The 26,911-nt window shown below is 38.5% G+C and overlaps 1 protein-coding gene across 3 annotated transcripts in view; it reads left to right on the top strand.

The window, feature by feature from the left end:
- Positions 1 to 26,911, top strand: part of MYLK (myosin light chain kinase) — a 216,717-nt gene that overhangs the window by 141,918 nt on the left and 47,888 nt on the right. For all 3 annotated transcript variants that reach the window (XM_040602878.1, XM_040602877.1, XM_040602879.1), the window contains 4 exons: positions 295 to 1,184; positions 11,429 to 11,545; positions 14,576 to 14,662; positions 26,045 to 26,095. In XM_040602878.1, the coding sequence (XP_040458812.1) occupies positions 295 to 1,184; positions 11,429 to 11,545; positions 14,576 to 14,662; positions 26,045 to 26,095 (1,145 nt within the window). The remainder of the gene's footprint in view (positions 1 to 294; positions 1,185 to 11,428; positions 11,546 to 14,575; positions 14,663 to 26,044; positions 26,096 to 26,911) is intronic.

Genomic DNA, 26,911 nt, shown 5'->3' on the forward strand with positions numbered 1-26,911 from the left:
TACAGACCCAGGCTGGCTGCTGTTCAACCTAATCCCCAAATGTGACCCAACAAATTGTTTTCATCATACAGACTAAGCACATCGTACCAAGCCAGAGTAGAGAAGATCTTTTTTGTTTGTGCCCTTATATGGCTCCTGAAGTCATCATTGATGCAACAAACTAATGGAGTGTGCTCCTCTAATCAACCTCCCCTTCTATAAACACATTTTGTTCCTGCTCTGAGATCTTTCCCTGACATTTTTAAACCAGCCCCTTTCCTGGCTCTCTCTCTTCTTTTCTTTTTCGGATCATAGTGGGAGGGAATCAGCCAGCTCTGGAGACCGAAGAGATGGTGGAGATCATGGTAAACTAACATTTGGTAGAACAAGTGGCTTCCAAAAGAACATCAGTGAATCTAGACCAGCTGAGGAAGAGCAGGAAGACGTCCGAGGTGTGCTAAAGAGGCGAGTGGAAACTCGGGAACACACAGAGGAGAGCCTGAGGCAGCAGGAAGCTGAGCAACTTGATTTCCGTGATATTTTAGGCAAGAAAGTCAGCACCAAAAGTTTTTCTGAGGAGGAACTGAAAGAAATCCCAGCCGAGCAAATGGACTTCCGAGCAAACCTGCAGCGGCAGGTCAAACCCAAGACCTTGTCAGAGGAGGAAAGGAAGGTTCATGCTCCTCAGCAGGTGGACTTCCGCTCTGTGCTGGCCAAGAAAGGCACCCCAAAAACCCCATTGCCAGAGAAGGTGCCACCTCCTAAACCAGCCATTACAGATTTCAGATCTGTGCTGGGCTCCAAGAAAAAGCCACCTGCAGAGAATGGCAGTGCTAGCACCCCAACACCAAATGCCCGCACCAATTCTGAAGCCCAGAATGCAACCCCCAATTCTCAAGCCCCTGTTACCAAACCAGCAGTGAAAAAAGAAGAGAAGAATGACAGAAATTGTGAACATGGGTGTGCAGTCGTGGATGGTGGAATAATTGGGAAAAAAGCTGAAAACAAACCAACAGCAAGCAAACCACCAGCAAGCAAAGGAACAGCACCCTCCTTTACAGAGAAGCTTCAGGATGCTCAAGTAGTAGATGGTGAAAAATTGGTCTTACAATGTCGGATTTCCTCTGATCCCACTGCAGCTGTCACCTGGACTCTAGACAGCAAAGTCATCAAATCATCAAAGTCCATTGTCATCTCCCAAGAAGGTAAATTAATTGAATTACAAGCCAGCTGGATGGCACATTGGTATATCCGGCTTTTGATTAACAATATTTAGTTCATTAAAGGTAACTCGATACTTTATTTAAGTCTTGTGCCAGTAACTGTTTCCAGATGCAACTTTCTTGTTATTTCAGTGGAGTACACAAGGAACAGTATTGTTTGACATTTCTTGCAGATTCTCCTTTAACAGCCTGCAGATGTAATTTTTATAAAGTTGAACTTCTTGCATTTTTAAATGCTGTTTACATTGCTAACACTGTTTAAGGAGCTGGTACATGACGTTTATTTAAGCTGAACTCTAAGGATTTAGAACATTGAAAACAGAATAATATTATTGCTGGTTTACAAATTCTAACTTAATTCTTCTGTATGTTTAATATTTCAGGCTTTTTATTGCAATAAGAGGCACAGAACCAGAAAGGGTTGTGTTACAGAAAGACATTACTACAACTTCAAGTTACATAGTTAAGATTAGAGTTGAAAATTTATTTCCAGTTTATTTAATGCCCCACTACAGATAATTCTGTTGCCTTTACAGACACTGAAATGTTTGAACCATACTGGTCTGACGAATTTTAACTAATTTCAAAACAGTACAGAGTCTGGTAAAAGTCCTTAGAGGGAACACTTACTGTTGTCAAACTGATTTCTTTATATTCCACATTCCGGATAATCAAACCCTACTAACTGGTTTTGTATGAAAGTTAATATTGTGTCTAGACAAAATATATTTCCTTGGGACAAAAACAGAGAGAATAACTGATAATACAAAAAAAAAAACCAAAACCAAAACCCAACCACCACCAAACCAACTTCTTCACTGAGCAAATTACATGGAGAATGACATTCTTGCACGTTGTAGTAAAAAAAAATTCATGTTCACAGCAAGAACTATAGCTTGACACGGGGGTCTGCACTCTTAATTATGAGTTTTTCGTCACTTAATCCAGACTGTTTTCAGTGTTATTAAATGACAACCAAATGGATATGCACAATGGATCACCAGAACCAGTGAATCCTTGTGCAGTATTCCAAGCACTGAACTATAAGGATTCTTTTAAAGTGGATGCAATCAGAAACATTGCCTTCGGGGGGGGGGGGGGGGGGGGGGGGGGGAGGGGGGGAGGGGGGGAGGGGGGGGGGGGCAGGCAGGGGGCAGGGGGCGGGGAAGGTACCTGAGTACTACATTAAGGAGATACCAAAGTAAATAGGTGGAGAGAGATGGTAGCAGGTGCATTGTGTCTGGCATGTGTCTGAAGTAGCATAAAAATTTTATTTATGAGTGAGTACATGATGATTTTCACCAGAGGGGACTATATAGAATAGGGGTAACTGTCATATGCATGACAAAAGGTTGACTGGTGGAAATCCTATCCTTGTAAAAAGGACTAACAGGATTAGGAAGGTGAGAGACTGTAGTTTCATCAGCCTTTCAGCTGGAAGCAAGATTTCAAGGGTTTTCTTGGAGTTGATCAGCAAGTTTTCAAGGGTTTTCTTGGAGCTGCTCAGAGTGAAAAGAAATTATACACCTCAAAGTTTCATGCCTCCTGTCATAGTAGATCAGATAGCATCTCTGTAGCAAAGCTTCTGGACCATGGTAGAGCCTCCTAAAGTCTCAAAGCTTGAGTCTTGTGGTGCTGCTGAGAGCTGTTTACTTGATAGATATAATCTGAGTAATTGACTGTTACAATCCCCAACTCATATTTGCTTTATAAAATGGTACTCTGGAGCTGAAAATCCAGTGTAGTTGTGTTCACAGTAAAGCTATTCTCATGTGAAAAAATGCTCTACCACCTGCCTGAGCAGGGCATGTGACTTGTCTCATCCAGTTTGTCTGGGCTAGGTGACACTCTTGGTCATAACACCCCAGAGGTGGCATTTTGTCAGGATGTCACACTTCAGCAGCCCTTTCCATAGAGGTAAGGAATGAAGGCCACCATTGGCTAAGGAATCCACTGTTTCAGGACAGCTTCTTGCAGGGAGTGAAGAAACTGTCCTTATGTTTGAGTTGTGTCTACATTATTACACTAGTATCATGCTTAGGTAGTTGGTATTATTAGCACTTCAAAGCTATGCTTTCTTTTTGCACATATTTGCAGAGGATCTTAGAAATATTACACAAGGAAGTAAACCATGCAGTTTTCTCCTTTAATGGAAAGAAATGGAATGAGGATTAGAACTGGTTTTTTTCAAACCTTACTACATACCCTTGGTACACTGAGGGGATGCATTGCATGATGGTCAATTTAGGGTTTTTCCTGACAGTACCTGCTGGCTTTGGCATTTGGAGAACAATGTGTTGCTGCTCTCCCCCCGTGAGATGCTTTCGTGCCAACTGTTAAGCAATGAACTAGGTACACATGATACTTTAAGTAAGTTCCAGTTTTCTTAGAGGTTGATTTTTTTCTCTTTCCCTCTAATTAGGAACACATATATAGTTGAAGGAACCATAGGAAGAGAAGGAATAATTAGAGCTACAGTCTAGAATTGAGAAATAATGAATTCAGGGTGAATATCAGGAAATACAGTTCAATAGAGAAACGGTAAGGCTTAGCCTCACAGAATGTGTTTGGAGTAGCTTTAAACATAGAAAGCAACAATAAAATTGGATGCAGTACTCAGCAGCCCAGTGCCAAAATCCCAAGTTCCACCCTTTGCCCCAAATGCTGAAAAGACAGGTTCATCACAGCCGCAGGTGTCATGTCCCTCAGCAGCAGTGCCTTTGGCCAACCTTGGAGCAGCATTTAATGGGCTCTGGAGATAATCCCCTAAAGTCATCCTCAGCTGAGAGAAGGCTGAGTCTGTGAGGAAGGAGAAGAATTCAGAGCAAACGCACCTAGCTCACATTAATGGGCTTAGATCTCGCAAAAGCCATTTTTTATTTCTTTGGTATGATCTTCTTCCTCTTGTGTTCAGCAACAAAATCTGCTATGGAAGTGGATAGACTGGATCTATTCTTAGCTATTTGAACAGCTGGTTTTGTGCTGTTGTAATGTTTGGTGGTGACCACAGGTTCATATGTGTGGAAAATTTTCCAGAGGTATCTCACAGAAGAATAACTTACTTGCTCTAGTGAGCTGAACCCTGGAAAATTCTCTATCTAAAGTGGGACATGTCTATCAGCTTCTTACCATACTACAAGCCCATCTTAGTATGGGCCACCGTCCCACAAACTGTTAATTGTAAGTCATACATGAACTTGCAGAATGCCATGTATTTTTCTTTTGGAAATTATATTAACCCTCTATATCGTTGCCAGAAAACAGAAAGAGCAGTTTGCTGATCTCTGGTGTCAAATATATTGTGAACATAAATAAATAAAACCTGATTTCAGGAACATGCCCACCTGATAAAACAAGCCACATATTTGGCCAGGAAGGGCAGACTTAAAAGTATACTTGTGTGTAACAAGTTCACAGGATAGGTAAACTAACTAGTCCCTTTATATAGCCACTCACTGAAAATAACTTTCTTTGGCATACTTGTCCCAGCTCTTTACCTGTTAGAAACAACTCTACTCTCATCTCCTCTGCGTTTGAAGAGGCTAACAAGTGCATTGCTTGTCCAAGGCAGTTTAGCCATTAGTGTGCAAGAGAAGGCAGGATGTTTGCCCCATATCTGTACCATCGGAGAAACCCAAATTCAAACACCAGGATCAGAACAATCACTGATTAGTAGGGTCTTTGACAAAGGAAAAATTAAATCCTGCTCCAAAAAATACCTTCAAGTACATTTATGCAGTATTTGTGCTGTATTCTAGTACTTAGTCTAGGGCTTGCAATGTATTCTACTACTCCAGGTTTAAGTTTACATTAGCAATTGAAAGTCAGAATCTGGGCAGCATTATACTGACTGTCACAACGTATCTAAGATCAATCTCATTCCTTCAACTATTAATACTGTTTTGTTTCCCTTTGAAATCACGAACATTAATACTTGTTTCTCCATTTCTTTTAATAATTCCCCTGTATTCTGTCAGTGGATTGGCATGAATCATTTGTTAGTTTGTTAAAGTATCATTTTATGGCAAAGTGAGCTCTTACACCATTTTTCCTTTACGAACATGTCTTACCTGGTAGGAGTTTAGTAATGGTTTGATTTTATGTTTTTCTTCTTTCCAACACTCATGAGAGTGCAGCTATCTGCTTTCCTAGGATAGATATTAATGTGAGTTTTGCCTGTGAAATCTCAAAATAAATGGTAACTGCAACAAACACAAAAAGAGGGTACTAATAAATTAGAGCATTACGTATTTATACGGGCAGGTTAGATGGTGTATGGTTAAGAGGCAGCTGATTTTAGTATGAGAGAGTTCTTTGTTTGAAGCTATGGGGGCTTTTTGTTTGGAAAAAAGTTTTTAAGGCTCTAGCAGACATTACAGTGGAGTTAGACATATAAGGACTGAGTAGAACAAGCTTCCTCACACGGTGAACTCTTTAGAGCAGGAACTATTCTGTTTTACATTTGTATAGTTGGCACAGCAGTGCCCCGTGCTAGTGTCCTGCTATGTGACTCACTCTTGGATAGAAAATCCAGATAGAAAATCTTTGCATGGTTACAAAAGTTGTTCTGGATGACAACAGTGAAAGGCATTTGGAAGCTGGTATCCTTACTAGACTGGAGAATTGAGGTGCACAGTGAATATAAGTCAAAACTGGCAACGTTGCCATTTTTTAAGTCAGCTTACTCTGGGTTTTTTGGGCTAGATTTAGTACTGTGTGACTATATAGGTTGAGGAGGAACTACTAAATATAGGCTAAGGTCACAGTGATGGTATAGCTTCAAAAATGCACAGTTTGTATTGCTTTGTTTAGGACGGCATCTTTTTCTTCCTAAGTGTCTTGGCAGCACAGAGAGTTGGTAATCTTGTTAGCAGTAATGCCTTAACAACTTTCTTGTGACTTAACATAACTCCCAAATCTTCCTATCGGTCATGCAAGTCTGTGTCTGTCAGTCTGACTAGGATCTGCCATGAATTTTTTGATTTCTTTTTAATTAACTTTGAGCAAGAGTTTGGTGTGTAATTAACACAACTCTATGTACTGCTGAGAGTAGATGGATTCTGCAGCTTAAAAAAAAAGCTGCTTCAGAGTTTTTAAGGCTAGGGAGATGATCTGAGCATCTGTTCTGACACAAACTCCATGGTTGTCATAGGCCACAAAATTTCCCTCCATACTCCCATTTTTGTCTGAATCTTCCTTCTTCCAGAAATGCATGTAGTGTAGGTTTAAACACAGCAAAAGAGAGAAATTTGCTGTGATCACTGGTAAATTATTGCAATGTCTGATCATTCTTTTAAGTATTCAGTTTTTAAATCAAGAAACAAAGCGATGTCTCATTTCTAATTTGAATTTATCTGGTTTCTTCTTCCATATACTACTTGTACTTGATAGAATGGCTTTGTAATCAAGATACCTTTCTATCTCTTTTTTTCTCAAAACTTGGCAAGTTAAGCTCCTACTAAATTTCTCTCCATAATGCACTTTATCCAGCTCTTGGAGGACTGGCATTTGTTTTGGTTTGGTTTGGTTTTCTTTTTAATACCTCCTTTTTAGCTGCTGATTGTTGAATTACCCTATTTAGAAAATAGGCAGCAGAACTGTATGTCAGTATCAGCATCGGTGAGATGAAGGTCACCTTCCTATTGCTGTGCTTACTGGAGGTCATTGGTCCTCTTCCTGCCTCAGTGAAGCTCATGTTTGTTACTGCTGTATTAAACCTTCAGACCTTCTGAAAATAGAGCATCCCGTGCTGCCCATGGATGGTTGTCGCTTCATTATCTTAAGGCCCATTTTCTTTGAGCGAATAGAACTCACCTTAACAAGTAAATGACATTGCTTATGCAGACTGACCTGTTTTCTTTCTCTTTCTGTCTTTTCCCTTTCCAGCAATCTTTCTATCATCTTTAAGCTGATCACCTTTAATTTGTTAATACTGCTACATCACAGATACTGATAACTTGAATAACTTTTCAGTAATATTGAATATTGAATATCTATTCAATAATATTGAATAACTTTGGTCCTAATCTGATCACAGAAGAAATCCACCAGAAACATAACAAGTGTTGATGTCCTATTGTCACTTCATGAGATCTTTATTTTGGCAGCTCTAACTCTTCCTAAATTAATGTCATTACTATAGTAATAGAGCATTAATTACAAGCAGAATAATGTGAGATAACACAAACATTATACAGGTACATTTGCCAGTTAAATGTGTAATCTAATGGGTAATTAACATAGGTTTCTTACATTGTTTTCATTAAAACCCTATCAATTATCAATAATTAAATTTGACATTTTTTCTTCCCTGAAACTCCTGTGAGTTTTTTCACTACTTTGCCTGTTGTCATTGTAACTGTAGTCAATATTTTCCAGGTCAACCCACTTGCCGTTTTTAAACATGACTGTGACACTAGCACATATTTGCACTTTCCCATACAATTTGTGATTTATTAACACTGTGGGCCAATTAGTTCCTTAACAAAATTTTTATGGGTCCTAGGCACGATTTCTCAGGGCCTAGTATTTATTAATATTGCCTAAATACTCTATAGCACTTCTTTATCCCATGGGATGCCAATGAGAAAGACATAAACTTCAGTCTGCATGATGGATAGGAGTCAGGATGTTGGCCAGATAGATGCCAGTGCAGGGAATCAGACTCAGGAGCTGGTTTTTATTGGTTTGTGTATTTGTTTTATAGTTGAAGTTGACTTTCTGTGGTGTTTCATGGAAAGAATGCAGAAGCCTACAGATATTTTAAACTGGCTTGCACTATTTTTGAGTAAGTCAGAGAATCCTTTAATAGCTCAAAATGCAATGGAAAGGCTTTGTGTATCTAAACAAGAAACTCCAGTAAACTGTCAGCTTTTGTGGCTGTTAAGGTCTTCTCTAGAGCTGCACTAGTTCTGAAGTCCCAGTATTCATGTTTACTCCAATCCTGCACTTTGTGACAGTGGTTTTAGACTGTCTGTGGGCGGGTTCCAAAAAAAAAAGTAGAGGGATGGGGGGACAAAACGGATAACAATTTTTTTCTAATTGACTGGGATTTGTGAAGTGCTGGAATTCAAAATACCCAGCTGGATATTATTGTGCCAGTTTGGGCTTTCTTGAAGTTATGAAAAAATAAGCTTGTTTCAGGCCATAAAGGAGTTTTACAGAGGAAATACCAAATACTTCGTTGAAAGACATTTGGCCTTCCAGCCCCGGGAATTGACTGTAGCTCTAGATCACAGAACACAGGCCTGTTGGGGAGTTTCCTATCCTTGTGAAATCTCATTGCCAGTTTAGGTTTGGGGTTTTTTCTGGTTTTCTAATAAAATGAGGTTTCTACAGCCATGTGCCCTTTTGGCCTCCCCTTATACTCCTGACCCAATCTGGTTAATACGTTTTTGAACAACTGGCCAATTTCACACTAAGTCCTTGTAGTCCACAGTTTCATGAAAATTAGTAGCTAAATAAAGGAGAATCACCCAAATTATCTCATTTCCCCTTCACTGTCCACTGAGGGCAGACTGCCACCATTGCACCTGGTGGTAGCAACAAGCCCAGCAATCCCCATGTACTTTGTATGTGCTGTTCCAGCATAGCTGCTGGGGAGTATGAAGAAGTGGAAGGGAATAAGATACAGATCACTGCTGCAGGGGGGTAGGAGTCAGGAGAAAGAGGATGCAGCCCTTGAAAAAAACAGGTTTCCTTCATCCTCCTTCTCACAAAATACCTTAATTAAAATTAATCACATATATGTATTTTTTTGGAAGGAGTAAGACTGACAGTATTTCATGAGGACTGTGATTCCAGTGGACAAAGCCAAATGCAGGTTCTTTCAGGCCTCTGCCATGCACCCTGGCCAGGGCTAGATTCTAAACGCAAAACTAACATGCATATGGTGAGTTGTGGATTGTCATGAGAAAACCCTAGGATTTGCTTCTAGATTTTAGCATAATTGCAGAGAATGATTTGTTGTTAGGGTGGGATGTTTCTGTTTGTATATGCTGCATAAGGAACTGTTTCTCATAATCTGTCAACTTATATTGCTGCAGTATGCTGTATGGACAACACTGCAACAGTACGAGTGGTGAGGAATAACTCTGTCACGTTTGTCTTCAATGAGCTGAGGAAGGGCTTTTGAGCAGGTAGAAAACTCAAGTGGAAACTAAAGTAAATGCTGCTTTGTTCCAGTTCCTTAATGATCCAGTGATCCTTACAAGTCAGACTCCTTTCCTGCAGTAAGACAGCCAGAGATCTCTTTTATATGTATGTGTCTGTTCCATAGTTTATGTTCTTGTGCAATAGCATTTTTAGGTTCTAATATGTGATCCTTTCTAATCATGTTACATAGATTTATACAAATTCTTAGACTGGAAGTTTTCTTTGGCTTGCTCTACAATTGACTCTTTAAACAGCAGAGACATGTGAATTTATATTTGCTAGATGACTGCAAGAATACTTTTCTAGTGTCCCTTCTCCATTTGGAATGGAACTGTAGCTCGTGACATTTTTGGCTCTAGCCTGACTCATGCAGAAGAGTTGCCTCAGGGAAGGCACGTGGCTTTTCTTTTCACCCTGTGGGCAGCTGAGAACATGTGAGTGAGGGGTCAGTGCTCCTCTCCTGAGATAGTTTTCGTGTTGTTTCTCAGGGGGAAAACAGTCATTATTTAGAGCTTCTTGATTTTGTGGAGGATGATGACAAGGGAAAAGATTAATTTTCTTCTAACTCTTGTGTGTGTCTGGCAAACCAGATTTGTTGGGAACCATTTATATGTTTTTAATAAGATTTGTCTTGCATAATAACATCCAGTTTTACAATGAGGGAAAATCTGAATGCCAAAAGTAAATTGCCGTGTCAGAACTGAGGTCTAGCCTCTAAAGGGACCCAGTAAACGTCCAAAGCTATTCTGATAGAGGCTTTTCTTTTCAAGGACCATTGTCACCTGTGCCTGTGCCACATCACAAGGGATATATTTGATGGGGAGCCTGGGATCAGACACTGAAAAACAGAAGGCAGCCACCAGTTAACATAGAGAGAAATGTGGGAAATAGCAGGAGGTGCTAGGAAATGTCTTTATGTCTCAGGACACAACGGAAATGTCTAAAAGAGATCATCTATCCAGTCTTGCCATTAATTAGAAAAGACTGTGAGAAAGGTAAATGAAGGAAGGGGGGAAGGTATTACCATGGCTGAAATAAGCGGAGGGTGGAGGCATTTCTGAACAAGCAAACAGCAATAGGTGGAAGTGCACAATGTCTCAGGCTGTGTTTAGGGGACAGGCCAGGCTTTCCAGTGAGGAAGAAGAAAGCAAACCCACACTTCATCGTCACTTAATGAGGGATATTTGCATGGGGAAATTCTGGAGTGTTTTAATTGGGGTTCTCCCCAGGGAGCAAAGTATTTTGTTGTTCCAAGCTATGCAAGTGAACATAAGGGATTAGGTAAACCATGGTTCTTCTTCCTCATCCCCCAGCTACTGGGAACAGTTTCTGTCTTGGTTCACAGAGTTTGATTTTTTAAGAGGAAATGTATTTCCCTTGGGTAATACCAAGCTTCCCTTGGTGACTACAGAACTTATGTCGCATCCTGTTTCTGCAAACCTGATTAAGTCAACTTTTGCTTTTTTGCTTGAAAAGAAATGGATTTGTTGCACTAACAAATTTGCTGCTGATATACTGGACTTTCTAATGGATGTTTTACAGTACCAGACACTTGTTCTTTTAAGTAAATCAAGCAAAAAGAAAATGTCTGTCAGTGCCATTTTTAAACTGGGGCGCTAAAATGAAGTTCTGTTTTCACATGTGGATGCTCATGGGAGTGTTAGAGTTAAGGCTGATTTAAAATATTGCAGATGGACCCTTTTACAGTCCTAGTACTAGCACTTTTGGAAAATTATCTGAGTGAGGACTTCTTATCCCTGCTAAGAACAGCAATAAAGATTCTGCTCTGGGCCATCTCTACTCTCATCCATTACCAACTTTAGCCCTGCAGGAACAGCTTTGAGTATCCTAGGGAACAGCAATATGATTCACTTTATCATTGTTTTTATTTTATTCAGCATTAATTCTTCCAATTCTGATGAATTTTTTGAGAACAAAACATAATTTTCTAGCAGTGAAGATCACCTGTACTAAAGGATTGGACCAGTTGATGCATTCTGTTCCTTAATAGCACTAAGGATTTTGTGAACTGCAACATAATACCCATTTCATCTCTTCTCCCCTTCTATTAGGGACACTGTGTTCACTTACCATTGAGAAGGCCATGCCTGAAGATGGGGGTGAATACAAATGCATAGCTGAGAATGCAGCAGGAAAAGCCGAATGTGCTTGCAAAGTGCTGGTAGAAGGTAAGTACTTTTCTGGATGTGGGAAAATCCTTCCTTAGAACTTCCTTGTTCCCCCCTTTATTTTTCAATACCAGCTTTTATGAACTACATACACAAAAAAGAACTCTGCCCCCTTCCCTTCTGCACTTTTCAGTCAATATGTAATTAAATGTCTACCATAAAGGAGCATAAGCACAGAAACAGTACAGAGCCATGGGCTCTGGCTGCTTTGTGCATTAATCTATGTTTTCCTGCTGCTCACTGGATTCCTGCAATGTTTTTAGAGCAGTAAGTTGAACCCATGAAGATCTATTTCTGAGCTGTATGTATTCTTTAAGAGCACATAAGAATTCGATGTGTGAGCCTGGGTACCAACCAGTCTGTGTACCAGTCTGCCTCAGAGCCATGTATGGCACATTTCTCAGTCTAGAACTTTCAATTCTTTGCATTCACTGGCGTTTGGTCATTTGTTTTTTCTAGTGGAAGTAAGCAAAAATAAACAGATTAGCAGCTTAACTACCCTCGTATGCCAGAGCCTTAGAACATGGATAATTTGCTGACTGAGGTACCCGTTTTCAGCCTCAGTCATGCTGATGACACTGTACTCTTGCCAAGTAATCTTGGCCTTGGGGAAATATTTTGTCATGAGGTTGAGAGCACAGACTTTTAAAACTGCTGTGAACTTTAAGTAACAAAATATGCTTCTTACCAGCTCACCTTCTGGTGAGCTCGTTCTTGAATACCATGATAATTTCCGTTGTATCTAGAAAGAACACAAAACTAAACAAGTCCAGTAACTTAAATCTTGGGTATCAAGCCTTAACAACTGTGTTATAGATGTGGTATTTGGGGCAGGATGTCTAAAAAAACCAAACCTATAATTTGTTTTCCTAATGTAGTATGAGACAAAAATATGATCCTGTAACTCCACGAGTAAGGGTCAGTCTTCATGTAGCTGGAAAAAGAATTAATTACACATATAATTACAATTAATTATATTGGTTCCTGTAATAGCACCTTCTGTGATACTATGGTCATAATGTAGCCTGGCTTAGATATTTGATAAGCTATTGGTTGTATTTCTATATTTTAAAGTAGTAATTTTTACCAGTGCTGAAGTTCAAAGAAGACTATCAAGAAGAGGCTTGAAGCAAAATCTAGTACACTGTAACACCTTAACTACCACAGATACAGAGCGTTAAAGGATCAGATAATCCAGCACTTAGCACAGAGTAGTTCCCCAGAGCTGCCTTAGCATCTTTTAAGTGTCTCAGTCAACTGTATGTTTTTTTCCTTTGACTTTGTCTTCTGATCTCCTTCAGGTAGTTGCTTTTCTTCCTGAAGCCTACCTAAGCATATTTCCCACTTCCAATTTCCTGCTGGGCAATGCATGTTCTCGGAGGCTGAAGGTAGAATTTGGCTTGCAGTCTTGATCATGGGAGGCTGTCTGCTCATGACAGACTCATTGCATGATTATGTGAATGGCATTACATCAGGTGTCGGGCTCACTCTGGTAGTGACCCCCATGGCATTAGAAGCTCACTGCTCACTTGATGTTGGGCACCAGAATGACCACATTCCTTACCTTGGTACTGGCTGCCTTATCTGCCTTTTCCATTTCTACCAGCATGCTTTGTATGGATGAGAAGAGGTTTCTGAGGAATGGTACCACAGCAAGCTCCACCTATTTAGGAGAGATGCCATTTGATATCCCATGTCTGTGATTAGCAGAGGGGATGACTGTTATTTTTAAATTAGAATTGTCGTCTAAAACAACCATTAAAAAATGCTCTGTTCTATGCAGTCTGCTGTCATCATCCCAGATGCTGATTTTTAGACTCCACAAGTAACCATAAATATCATTCTATTCCTTTCAGCCCCACAGACTCAAATTGGATTGAAAGAATGTTTGACTTTGGTTGTCAGATTAGGTCAGGGACAAATCTGTAGAATCTGAGTGTCTGAACTCAGATCTGGCACAGCCTTGTGCTCTGAATTGCTTGCTAGGAGATTCTAAATTCCCATTAACCTTTTAGGAAACTTTGATGAACTTTCATGCTCTGGCACCTGAAATAGTAGTATTTCAGTAGGTGACTGAAATAGGTGATTCCATAAAATTCATGTTATCTTTTCTCTGGTAATTAAATTCCAAACCGCTATCTCATGTACAAATCCTCTGAAAGATGAGTATTTGAAAGCTATAAATTGATACAGCTATTGCTGAGATCATAATCCAGATTTGGGATCTTTCTTCCAAAAATAAATGTCAGAATCAAACAATCTAACAAGTGGAGCTTGTTAGAATTTGCAATGTATGACATGCTCAGCCTGGGAAAACATTGCTGAAAAAAGGTTGCACCTTCTAGTTATAGATGTCTATGTCATACGCGATACACATGGAAGAGAGCTTGTATTGACTCTTAGCTGTTGGTGGAGCCTCTAGTGCTGAGTGGCTGCTGAATATGAGCTGCACAACCTTGAGAATAATGAAATTCATCAAATTTGAGTTCTGTGGTGTTCCTTTTGCCATTTTTATTCAGGAATGAACCCATGTGTAACAATATCTTCTTGGAAAGATTTAAATATTCAGAGGAAATGCTACTTTTCAAAATGTGTTTACCTACATAGATCACATAGACAATGGAATAGAAAAATGACATGGCAAGAGATTCTTTTGGATTAAATGATACTTCAGATATGCCTTTGTTTCGTTCTTCCATGCACTGCCTAAAGCAGCTTTGTGCACATTGTACTTTGTCCTTTTCATTTAAAATAGACCCATCAGCTTAGATGGCACCTCTTGTCTAGTTGCTTTCTCAGGTTCTCAGTGCAGCTGCTTTCATAGAGGGCTTTTCTCTCTCTGCTCCCTTTTCCTTATAGAATGTGACATTCTCCAGCAAGGCCGTTAAGAAAATCTTTCTTAAAAACCAGAAGGGAAGCAATTTCCTCTAAATTTCAACAAAAATCCAAAACAAACTGACGTTAATAGGCAGCTTTTTCATTATTGATTTTCAAATAAGATTTCTATTTTATTATTTGTTTTGATTGCAGATGCCTCATCCACAAAGACCTCAAAGCCTACTGAGAAGAAGACCAAGAAGCCTAAGACCACACTTCCCCCTGTGCTGCCAACAGAGAGTAAGTGACAGTGATTTTGATTACTTTCTTTCCAGTGGAAACAAAAGAGTGCTTTGGCATTCTGTGGTTATTCCCTTCTGTTTGCAGGCACAGTATCAGAAGCTTGTGTTGTTTCTTTAACCCTTGCACATAAATCACGTGAAATTATTTTTTTGCCTTGTGGGAATTAGAACTACGTGCTGAAACCGTGAGGTCAGACCTAGCCCATTGTATTCTCAGTTTTCCATAATGGTGCAATAAACTGATGACACACATTTATTTTGGGCTGCCTCCCAAAAAGCACAGAAATTCTTGAGTAGTTTGGTTCAAGCCATGTTGTGTCCTGTGCAGACAATATACTGTCTTACCATGGGTAGGCAAGGGATCTTGACTGAAACGTGCTGTAGCATAATCTGTCCTTTTTTTCCATGATGATGAGGAGTGGTTTGGTGAATTTTACACTCCTTGTTTTAAACCTAAATCTTTTACTTGCTTTTAATGCTTTCTGAAATAATTAATCAGCTATAAATTCCCATGTTTGCTACTCTGCATACATGCATTTGTTTAAGGGGAAAATTCAAATGGTAAAGGCAGAACAATAATACCAGTTTAGAAATTCCTAATACTACTACTACTTTTGAAACTAAGTGTCCATGGGATAAAAATATCTTTTATCAAAATAAATATTATAAAAATAGTCTTTTATCAAAAACTGGACACTGAAAGTTGCCTATCGAAGATGTTCACCGTGTTCCTAAAAAAGATGTAAAGACATGGTTCTAATGGAAACAAAGTATTTTATCCAGTGTGCTCTCAAAAAAACAAAACCAAAAACAAACAAAAAAAACCCAAAAAACAAAAAACCAAACTATAACCTGATTTTCTAGCATGGAACATTTTCAGCTGCTTTCAGCAGGACTCAGTGAAATTTTTTACTGGTTGATAATCACAGGTAATAATTGTGCTTCTGGAATAGCTGACTTGCATAGAGCAATGACCTGAGCTACAGCTGTTTCTGAATTGCTGGCTGAGCATTGTAACTTTCCCTCCAGCCAATCATTTGGGGGTGTGGGAAGTGTCACACCAACATGGTCCACCTCTGCACCTGAGCTTCAAATGTGGTAAATAATAGCAATTAAGAACAATCATTTTGTTCTTGAATATCAATAGAAAAGAAAGATTTAAAGCCATTTAAAGCTCCATGGAATAACATTTTGAATATTATTTCCTACACACACAAATATTTCCTCTGATCCTCCAGCAGTGTTATCAATAGTAGCTTTCCCAGGAGAAATTGTGAGTTGGGAACTAAGTCTAAATATGTGGATATATTACCTGATCCACATCCTGCTGAAAATCACTGCTTGTCTTGCTGTTGATTTTAATGGAAACTGGATATAGGTAACAAAACAGAAGCTACCAGCTCTGGCTTCAGGAATTATTGGGAAAGGATGGTTGAAATGAGGGTGAATGGTTTTCTTAAGGTTGCTCCATGGCATATTGTATTAGTGTTTAAAGTTCTTAAAGTTCTCATCAGCTCTTTTTTCAAAATACCTTTAAAACATCTTTCCTATTACACTTAAAACATCAATGTAACTAAAAAGAACGTTAGGAAGCTGGGCTTTGGAAGAGCTTTTGGAGAATTTTGGAAAAATGCATATTTAATTTAAAAAGGATTTGGCTGCAGGGATTCCACAGGTGGTTTTTAACATCTCAGTCTCTGAGGACTGCAGGTATTTGTCTGCTTGAAATGAGTGTTATATTTGTACGTTTGTCAGGGGCAAAATATACAAAACTGATCCAGTAGACGTCATAGTTTCAATTTAAACTGAAATCCCTTTCAGATGTAGAGATTTTAAAGTTCCTTAACTGAAAGAGAGTGGGTTTAACAAGTCAGATATTTGTGCATCTTTTCTGTATTTCCCTCAAAAAGGTTATTAAAGAATGACTGTGAATTAAGATGTCCCAGTCTAATAAGGAGATAAATTTTTACTCTGATCTCTTCTAGTCTCTGTTGCCACATTACTCACCAACAGTCCTAATGGCAAGCAGAGTGTAAGGAATTATGTTGAAGAACTGCAGAACAAAAATTCCTAATAATCCCACTGAATAAATTCTGAATTTTGAATACTGAATTCATTCACAACAGTATATACTGTATGGGGTACAGAAACTATATACTCTCTGTCATTTTTAGAAATACTTCCCAGGAAAAAAATAATCTATACTTTTTCTGAAAGAAAGCACAAGTTAAATTTCATGGTTAGAATCTATGTCAACCTTTTCTCCCTTCAGACAAATTATTAAGTGGTCCTCGGTTTTTGCCCTGGTAGAAACCCTCAGGAAGGTAAATAATTTTTAGTTCCTGAAAGGAAAGATCAGTAGATTTCCTTTTGTAAAAGAGAATGAGTTTTTTTGGTATGTTAATCTGTAGAATTACTCACTGTGAGAAAAGTTACTGACCCAGGTCATTTGACTGCTCATTATGACAACATTTTTTATTACTGGAAGCTTGGACTTTGTAGGCTATAGAAATCCAATAGTAAGATTTTGGGGCATTATCTCTTTTGAAATGCAATACATGGTGGACTCGGGTTTAGAACAAGCAGTTGTTTTCAGAAAAACATCTATGAAGGCAGCTTTGTTGCGTTCAAGGTTTCAGAAATCTCTGAATGGATGCTTGCAGTGTTTACATGCAGAAAGGTTGCTCCCGTGCTAGCAAATTAGGAAAATTATGATGTATTTCTTTTTGCTTACCATTAATATTCTGTCACCAGAATTTACTGATAGTTATGACTCTGCAGAATGCAATCTGCAATGATAAATAGAATAAATAATGTTTCTGAGATTAACAAACACATCCACCTTTGAATCTGAGTGGAATCAATCATGAGGAAGAATGGAGGAAGGACACTTCTTTTTTAATGTTGGAAATAGTTCATTCTTCACTGACTGTAGTGACTTAGGCTTTGTCACTTGTGTCTTTGCTGGGTGGATATGAAATGCTACTGAGTTAGAATAATAAAGTGTTACGTTTCTTCTGCAGACATATAAAAGACTAGAAGAGGCAGTGGAAAATTGGAACCTTTCATTATTTATTATACTGCATACTCCATGCTATGCCAGACAATCAGTGGATAATATAAGGGTCTTCTAGTTTAACATAGCCCTGCAACGGAATTACTAAGCCAAAAACACCACTTCAGCATTTCTGTAGAGAGCTTTGAAAGCATCTGCTGTACAGGGATTTGGGCACCCAATTCCCCTTGAAATTAGAAGTTACTTCAGATTAGTCTTAAAGGGAATTACTTATTTCAATTATCAAGGCCACCTGCAAAACCTTTAGTGTCTATTAAATAAATGGTTTTGTTCCATCAGACTGTGGAAAAATCAAAGTGCTGCTTGAGATTTTAAAGAGTAAATACTGATTTGAAGGTTTAAAAATAAATATTCTCTTTTTCAAAAAATCTGCTATTGCTCCACACTTCCTAATATTTGTCCTCCATAACGTGTCTTAAGCTGAGAACCAAAACAGCAGTAAATCATAGCTGGAGTAGTTAGCCCAAGATCAGGCACATCCATTTGCAGGTCTAAACCCCAACTTTCTTGATTCTCTGTCTTGTGATTATTTTGCATGCGATATCCAAAATACTACAGATATTTTTTTAAATTGACATGCCAAAAATTTACATAAAACATGAGTTTTCCTAAAGGACTTTTTTCCAAAGGTTTTGTTCTAGATTTGCTGAGGGAAATGGCATATTACAAGAGTTAGATGCTATTTTTTAAACTTCACCAGGGCTGAGCCATGCAACATAACATTACTATAGTAGGAAGAAACTGTATCCCAGTTGTTGCTACTGAGAAAAGAATGGGCTTTCATGTTTTAGAAGATAACCCTCCTAATTGTAAGCATTGGATTAAAGTGTTTGGAAAGAAATGCCCACTGTATTTTGTATGGCTACTTCACAGCACTAATTCCAGTAAATATTAAGAGATGGCAATTATCACCTGTCATACCAGTGGTATGAAAACCTAACAGGATATCCTGGATTCCCTTATCTGAATAAGACTTGTTGAATCTGCTGTTCTCATATCTAAACCTCATATGTTGAAGGGATGACCCAGCACAGAGTTTGGTTTTGCAAATGAAAGTTTTGCTCAGTTAAAAATAAAGTTACATCAAATAACTTCTTCCCTGTATCTTCAAGTAAATGATCCCAAATTGCATTATTTAGCATTATTTGGTATCTTGCTGATATAAATCTTTTACATCTGCTACTATATGAAATGTTTGATTTCATGTCAAACACATTTTTGGTTAAGTAATGATGTACTCTCTTGCTGACAGTTGTTAATAAGATGTCACCACTGACACTGTCCAGATCAAATCCTCTGGAAGGCTGCACTGTTATCTTCCCAGATCTAATTTCTCATCATTACTGGTACTTGAATGCAAGTCTGAGCAGTGGCATCTCTGGAGAAGTATGTCATAAAAGTAAATATGTCAGACAGGACTCCTTATCATGGTGGGTTGTTGGTGGGTTTTTTCCGGGGGGGGGGATTCTAAGCATTTTAATTACTATGGAAAAAATCTGAGTCTGTGGCCAAGTGACTAGCATGCAGCTCTGTTATTTACTCTTCAATAAACAATCTTTTGTTGATTAATAAACAGTCAGATAATCCAAGTGTGCAAGCACCACTTTAAGAAAATGTCGTTAAAACATTAAACTTGATATGTCCATTTTAGATAATAGATAACTAAATCAGTAATCACTTCAAGTTTTTTGTTGTTTTCCATTCTGTCAACATTATTTGAAGCATGGCACTGATGAATATAAAGAGTTTCAGATTCTTCATTTCATGTCAGACTGTTTTGTCCTCAGTATAAAACTTGCCACTTTCTAAGGGAAGAACTCAGTTACTGAGAAAGTAACTGATCAGGTCGGAGATGTTCTTTTAATTGCAGAAATAAGAGCACCAAGTAGCAGCTGGGATCTGGTGACTGTGCTGTTGCTGTCCTCTTTGGTCCCTGGGACAGTCTGAGGTGCTTTTGAGGGTCAGTGGGGCTATTCCAACCAGTTCTCAGTCCCATTCATTTCCCAGAAGGTCCATGCTGCTTTACGCTTGGCTGTTGCAAGAAGAACCACGACGTTTTGTGCAGGGGTGCAAGCACTTAGTGTGTTGGAACAATATCAGTTGCATTGGTAGGGAAGCCTCTAACCAAACTTTTTCCAAGAGAAGCTGAAAAATCCCTCCTCTAGTGTATGTAAATAAAATTGCCATGAGCTATTTTTAAGACATGATTTCTCTGCAACTCTGAATAATGAAAAGTGCTGACTTCATTCCTCAAGACTGGGGTCCAAGGGTGAATAACTGTGGCACGAGTCCTAAGAGCCACGTTAGGCTGAAGTAAAAAAGGCAATGTAAGATTTAACTTGATGACTCTGAAGGTTGGTTGCCTCCAGAGATGAAAAGAAAATTCAGTTACTGTTTGTACAAAGACAGCAATGGAGAAACTAATTTGTTGTGTACTTGATTTCTCCTTAATGCCCAGTTCAGCACTGTTTAGCTAATGATGGGTAGGCATTTTGAATCTCTGCAAAATTACTATACAGCTCACACTATACTGACATTTTCTGAGTTAATGTTGGCACAGAACAGTATTTTCCATGTGTTTTTCATACAGTCCATCCTACATATCTGTATGTTGACAGAAGAAGACAGAAATGTTTATTGACTGTCTCACACAGAGAAAAATGAGTACAGTTGTTGCAATGTGGACTTTAACTGAAGAGGTGCCATGCATCATTAATTCCCAGTTAAGTCATTGACTAGAAATTGCAGATCTAGGCATGTAATAGAAGCATTTACCACAGTTTCTTCTCTATAAAACAAGGAACCTAAATCCCATTGGCTTAATTAATGTGCAAAAGCATATAACACTTAGCTTTTCCCACTGAAATCATTTGGAGGTCCTGAATGTCCAAATGACCTGACAGCATTTTCCTACATAATAGACTGGGTAGCAAGCTAGTAACCTAGTTTGGATTCTTGTTCCTACACACTTGGGCACAGCATTTTGGTATCTAATTGTAGATGTTCTTGCAGCACATGAGAAATATGAAAATTAAATCTATATTTAAGAAACTAACATTGCTTTCATTCTCCCACCAGAGCTTTTAGTGGAATTCACATGACCTGATTTGTTTATAAGCTCTATTTGATACTGGATCTCTTCTGCACTTCTCAGATTTGCTTTAATTCCAGAAATTGCAGAAATTGCTCAAGCACCGTGCTGCTAAACTAATATGAAATTGTTTCTTTCTCCAGTAGAGGTGTTTTCAAATGCTGTTACTTTCAGTGTACTATATTGCATTATTGAAGCTCTGAGTGTGCTAGTATATGCTAGCTCTCTCTTGACTGGGATGCAAGAGTGAGTATTTCCTGGATTTTTATTCTTGAGAAGGAGGAGGGTGGATTTTTTTCAGTTAGAGGACAATCTCTGCACAATTTAGAAACTAAATATGAGATGCTGCAACAAAATGACAGTTGTTTTTAATGACAGGAAAAAAAATACAACTATTAAAAAGCTTTGAAACACATGAACTCAAAGAACTGAGTTGTATGGTATTTAGTTTTCTAATTTCTGCTTGTCATCAAATTTAAGCCAGGGTTGCTTTCTATGTTATTGTATTTAGATAATAAACAGTTATTTGGAAACAGTATGAGGAATTTGCTCATGGAGAAACAATGAAGTGAAATTGTTTAAGCTTTCAAACCTTGATGAAGTTTTCAGGCTACTGGTGTTTTGTGATTGTCGCAATTAGCACAGGTTCATGAACGTACAAATAAATTGGTAAGTAATGATGTGTTGTCTTTCTCTACTACAGTTGTAGTCATCATCTTTCTCCTATTTCATCGTGTCTGTGCTAATTAATACCTGTAATAAGTTTTTGTTCCATCAATGAAGTCTGTGACAGAAGCAAGGTTAGAACTGAATAATTCATTGCCTTGACCACAAGGCCAAGTTCTGCACTAGGTCTGTCAGTCCATGCTTTCTAGCATAGCAGAGAGTAGAGAAGCTTTACAGTCAACAGTCACCTTTGATTCAGACCCTGATATCTATCCCCAGAAGGGTCTGATGGAGGTTACACTGTAATTCATTTACATGTGGCAGAGAGACACGTCAAAATGTCATGTTCCACATGTCTGAAGCATTCAAGTGAGATAGGGAAGAAGGAGCAGAGACTTGAATCTGGTTTTCCATCTCCTTATATTCTTGTTACCATGATATCTGACACATTACAGACATGACTTCTTTTTTCAGTTTCTCTAAATGGAAACTCTGAAAAAAAATTTAGTTCCTCTCAGATGAAATCTTGAAAAGTTTTGCATGAGGGGAAAATGGTTTCCTATATGACTATAGTGTTAGAGTATGTCATTAGCCCTTCTCCTATCCTGAACTAAAATAAAGCTATTCCACAAACAGACAGGAGCAGGGAAATGTCTTGCTCTTTATGTTAACAGAGTTAGGTACTTATGTACTTGTTTACCAGGTCCTGAAATCCATCATTATGGAAGACATGCACGTGATTTTAGGCATGTTCCTCAATAAAGACAGTGGGAATTACGGACTGGTTGGAAATGCTATCTTGAGTACTGATGTTTTTTTCAGACCGTAAGTTTTACTTCATGCTTTATGAAAGCAAGTTGTGCAGAGAGCCATTTCAGGGGAGGGCTATGCCTATTTTTAGTAAAATTCCAAAAAAGGGAAACAAAAAGTTAGAGGCTTCTGAACATATCTGCTCTCACAAATTCACCATCAGGGCAAAGAACGGCACAACCAAATGTCCCACAGCTATCAGCCTGCATGGGATCTTTACCTTTTTTAGTTTATGTCCCCGCACCCAGGCACAAGCTCTCTAAGAGGCAAACCTGCCTATAAAGTTATGTAAATACCAGCCTTGTGATGTTTACATTAAGTTGTTTCTAGAAGACAGATTCATTTAAGGAGGGAATATTATGTCCTTTATCTTCCAGGCTGGTTTTCAATTTCAGCCTATTTCAATGTAAATATCAAAAGAGAGACAAACTGTCTTTTTTTCAAAAAGCAGCAGAGGCAGACTTGAACTAACATTCCCAAGAGGTTCTAATATTTTAATGAAAACAGTCATTTGACCTCATAAGCTTTGGGTAATCTTATTAGATTTTTTTTGCTGTCTCCAGCAGCTTTTCAAACAAAAATTGCATTTCAAAAAGATGCATGTGATGAGCTGGTACTCTTAAGGAAGATCTAAGAAGAGTGGAGTGCACACTACTGGCCAAAGAAGTCTGCTTTACAGACCCAGAGAGACATCCTTGTACTCATCCCCTTCCACAGTGCTCCTGCCTTTCATGTCAGCTCAGGGCTATTTGTGTCTGCAAAACAGGATATTCAGCCAGACTTCCAGCAACCCTTTGTAATCTGCATGGTTTGATGAAGTCCAGTGACAGTCTGTGTATCCCCAGTTAAGTGAATGTAATGTCCTGGTGGGTAAAAACTAAAAATTAAACAAAAAGTTTGTATTTATATATAAAAAGAAGTACCCTAGCTGAATGAGGTAATAGGTTCGTGTTCTTTGCTTTCCTGCTATGGAAATCTTCATTGAGGTGAGAGCCTTTTGAACTGTCTTAAGCACAGTCCTTCGTTATTGCAGGGCCAGGAGGGGCACCATGCATTTATTCCACTTACAGCGTAAATATAATACCTGGTGGTTCATTATACATCCTAGCCTGTATTGAAACATTGTTCTTTAGCAGTGATTAACTGAATGTCACTGACTGTAGTTGTGAATGAACAAATTATGTTATTGGGGGCCCTTCCATGATGAACCAAGAGCGGCTGACAGTAGGCAAAGAAAAGTGGGCAGGTTATCTGAGTATATAAATATCCATTCTGTGCATGTATTATGCAAAGGCAGAGAATGACATTGTCAGCCAAGACAAAAAAAAATATATTGAGATATTAAGAGTCAGAGTGAAACATGAGCATTTAGAGTCTGATGACTCCACTAGCACCTTGCTTGTTAAGTAAGGTACAGCAACAGATATACAGTGTAGGCCAAGAGGCAATAACTAAGTGAAAATCATGCTGGATTAAGGAATTTGCTTTTCCTCCTATTTGTCTGCAGTGATATTTCTGAAAAATAGCAATAGTATCTGAAACCCAAGGCGGCATTTGACAAACGGTGCTTTTTTCTCATCCTTGGTGCCCTTTGTTCATATGGGGCTTAATGGAATGTGGAAGTAAATTAATGTTATTGCTTTAGCTTGTATTAAAAGTTATAGCTCTAAGAGGAGATAACCAGTTATTTCATTCTCAGTTCAGGAAAGACCCAAGGATCTGACATCAAATACAGCATGTGTGCATACGAAAATGTTTATGTGTTTTTAAATCATCTAACTGAGTTCGTTTGCATGGGATTATGCATCTAATGAGTAACTAATAGATTATTTCCATTAATGGGGATGTTTAACAGCAGATGACAGGCCAGACTCTACAGCCCTTCCAGCTGGCACCTGATAAGTAGTTTTATCCACGTAACTGTGACTACATCCTGAAGTAAAGACCACATGGAAGACGTGGCAGGACAGATACCTAGCTTATGCCCTGATGGTCCAGTTATACTAGGTTAAACACCTCACAAGTACTAATCTAAACTTTAATTAGTTGTTGAGCTGTCAGTCATTGAAGAAAGGCTTCCTTGGGAGGTATCCAACTATTCTTTTTTGACCCAGCCGTAAGTACTGTAAGAATATCCTACCTCTCCATTATTGTGTTTTTCTGGTTCCTACAAAATCACTAAAGACTGAGCATATGAAAGATCAGCAAACTTTGAGAGAAAGTTACTATAAAATGGAAGTGTATAAAAAAGGTGGCAAAAAATTCTTCTATATTCAGTGCATAGTGAAATATTCTCCAGGATGAACTGAATAAACACTGGTGTTGACAGCTGAATCGTTACCTATTTATTAAAGCATTTGGTCTTTTAGCAAGTTATAGTGCATCGTTTACTATCTCCAGTGACACTAAAACTTAAAATGAATCTTCACGTCTGCCTGTTGCTTGTAACATTAAACTCCCATGGTGGATTCACAACTCATGACTCCTTTTTCATGGGGCATCAGGTGATGTGTTCCCTGGGTATCATACTGCAGCAAAGAGGGGTAAAATAATAGACTCTTTTTATTTGTTTGGTGGATTCGGGGGGATTTTTTTGCTGCTCAGTGTCTTGCGACTTTGAAATAACTTCAGTAAAGAATGAACCAAAAAATTCAAACCTTTTGAGACTGTTATGGCTATAACTAGGCACCTATTTATATTCTGCAAGATATTCAAAAGCACTTAGTAGATACGGCTTCTGTGGGAGACAATAACATCTTAAAAGCCAGATTATTTCAGTCAAGCTGCCTGCTTAAGCATAAGAGAATAAGAAATGTCCTTTTACAGTAGAGTCCTTCCTCTGCCGAGGATGCTTAGGATAGCAAACAAAAAGAAAGTGCTCTAAAGGGAACAAGCCCCTCCACTTCTGGAATTCAGGGGTTTGAAGGTATCCAGACTGTTAAATTTAATGGCCACCACTAGACCTAACTCCTATGAATCTGTCCTTTTGAACCTGTTTATGTTTCTGTCTTGCAAAACATTACTTGGCTATGAACAGATTGTGCATGCTATATTTAAAAATATTTCTTTTGTTTCTTTGATGCCTGCTGCCTGGCAATTTAATTTGGTGGTCCCTAGTTCTTGTTTTGTGAAAAACAGTTAATAGCCGTTTTCTATCTACCTGTCTTCTCTACTGTCTTTCTGCTTACCATTCAGTATTTGTAGAACATTGTCTTCCCAAATTTTATGTGCCCATATTTCAAATTCTGGGCTGTACGTTTTGATGCCATGACTCTTTCCTTTCTGAATACAGCAAAAAGTTGTCCCTGCCTGAGGAGGAGGAGGAGGGGTGATACTAGCATTTACTGCCCATATATTGCTGTTTCCTTGCTAGCTCACAGGTGGTATCAGCAGCAGCATGTGGTGTTAACCCCCCTAGTTTTAACTGAGCTCATTCAGCATTGATTATGCTGGAAATCTGATCAGAATTGACCCCAGTTAAACTGCTATAATGAACAGACAGACTATGAGAGATGTGTGGCAGGTTTATTTGATTCTTTTAGAAGTTCTGGCTTCAACTGTGAATATTCTGAGGATCATTCAGTGTTTTTAAAAATATTTTTAATTCTTGAGTTAAATATGCTGAAAGAACATATATTTTCAAGTGCCAACAAAGCATAGCTATGGATGTAAGCTTTGCAATTAGTCTGGTATCTTCCAAAGCTCACCTTTGAATTTAATTATTTTTTTTTAACTAGGTGAAGCAACAGTGAAGAAGAAACCAGCTCCAAAGACTCCTCCAAAAGCAGGTAATTTGTTGCATGTGTCATCCTGTAGGAATAAATAATAAACCAATACAGTTTTAAGGAATGGACACTGCATTTCTACAAACAGCTGTTTGCCTACTAAATTTATTTACATATGTGATTAAACGCTGGGTAAGCAAAGACCCTTTTTCAAACTTGTTCTTAAGGTTACACCGCACTAAGACTTGAATAATGAGCATCTAAAAAAGTTAATATTGAATAAGCTATAGCAATTATAAAAAAAAAAAATCCTACCATGTCAGCAGTAGTGTTGTAACTCATGTCCTTTGCTATATCCACAATATACCTTAGCCTTCTGTGAAAGAGATTTTTCTATGTATCACAGAATGCCACCTCTGCACGAGTAATTACTATGAAGAAGCTGATAGATTCTACTTTTCCTCATAACTGGCATTATCGTAACCTGATCATGTGTTTGCACTCTCCTAGTCAAAGCTATCCATATTTAAAGTTACTCAGAATGTTCCTCTGTAGAAACCTGCTTTCAGTGTCTGAAAACTTTCTCAGACTTTTAAACTCTTCAAGCTGTTTTCTGTGCCAGATAGGTGCTTCAGCCTAGTTTCCTTCAGATGTTTTCAAAACAAACCCACTATCCAAACAACAAGGGGGGGGGGGGCAGAACTATTTTGTTTCAATTACATTGAAAAGAAAAAGAAAGTACTTTTTCACGCCCAGTAGCCCTGTGCTTTGGAGAGGAACATTACGTTAGGTAGCAAGGTCATTCTAAGGGTAGGAAATGCTTTTTACCATTTCTGTCTATATGTCCTCAAACCCACTTCTCCCCCAGCCCTCATTCCC

This window comes from Falco naumanni, chromosome 8, assembly GCF_017639655.2.
Source record: "Falco naumanni isolate bFalNau1 chromosome 8, bFalNau1.pat, whole genome shotgun sequence".
NCBI lineage: Eukaryota > Metazoa > Chordata > Aves > Falconiformes > Falconidae > Falco > Falco naumanni.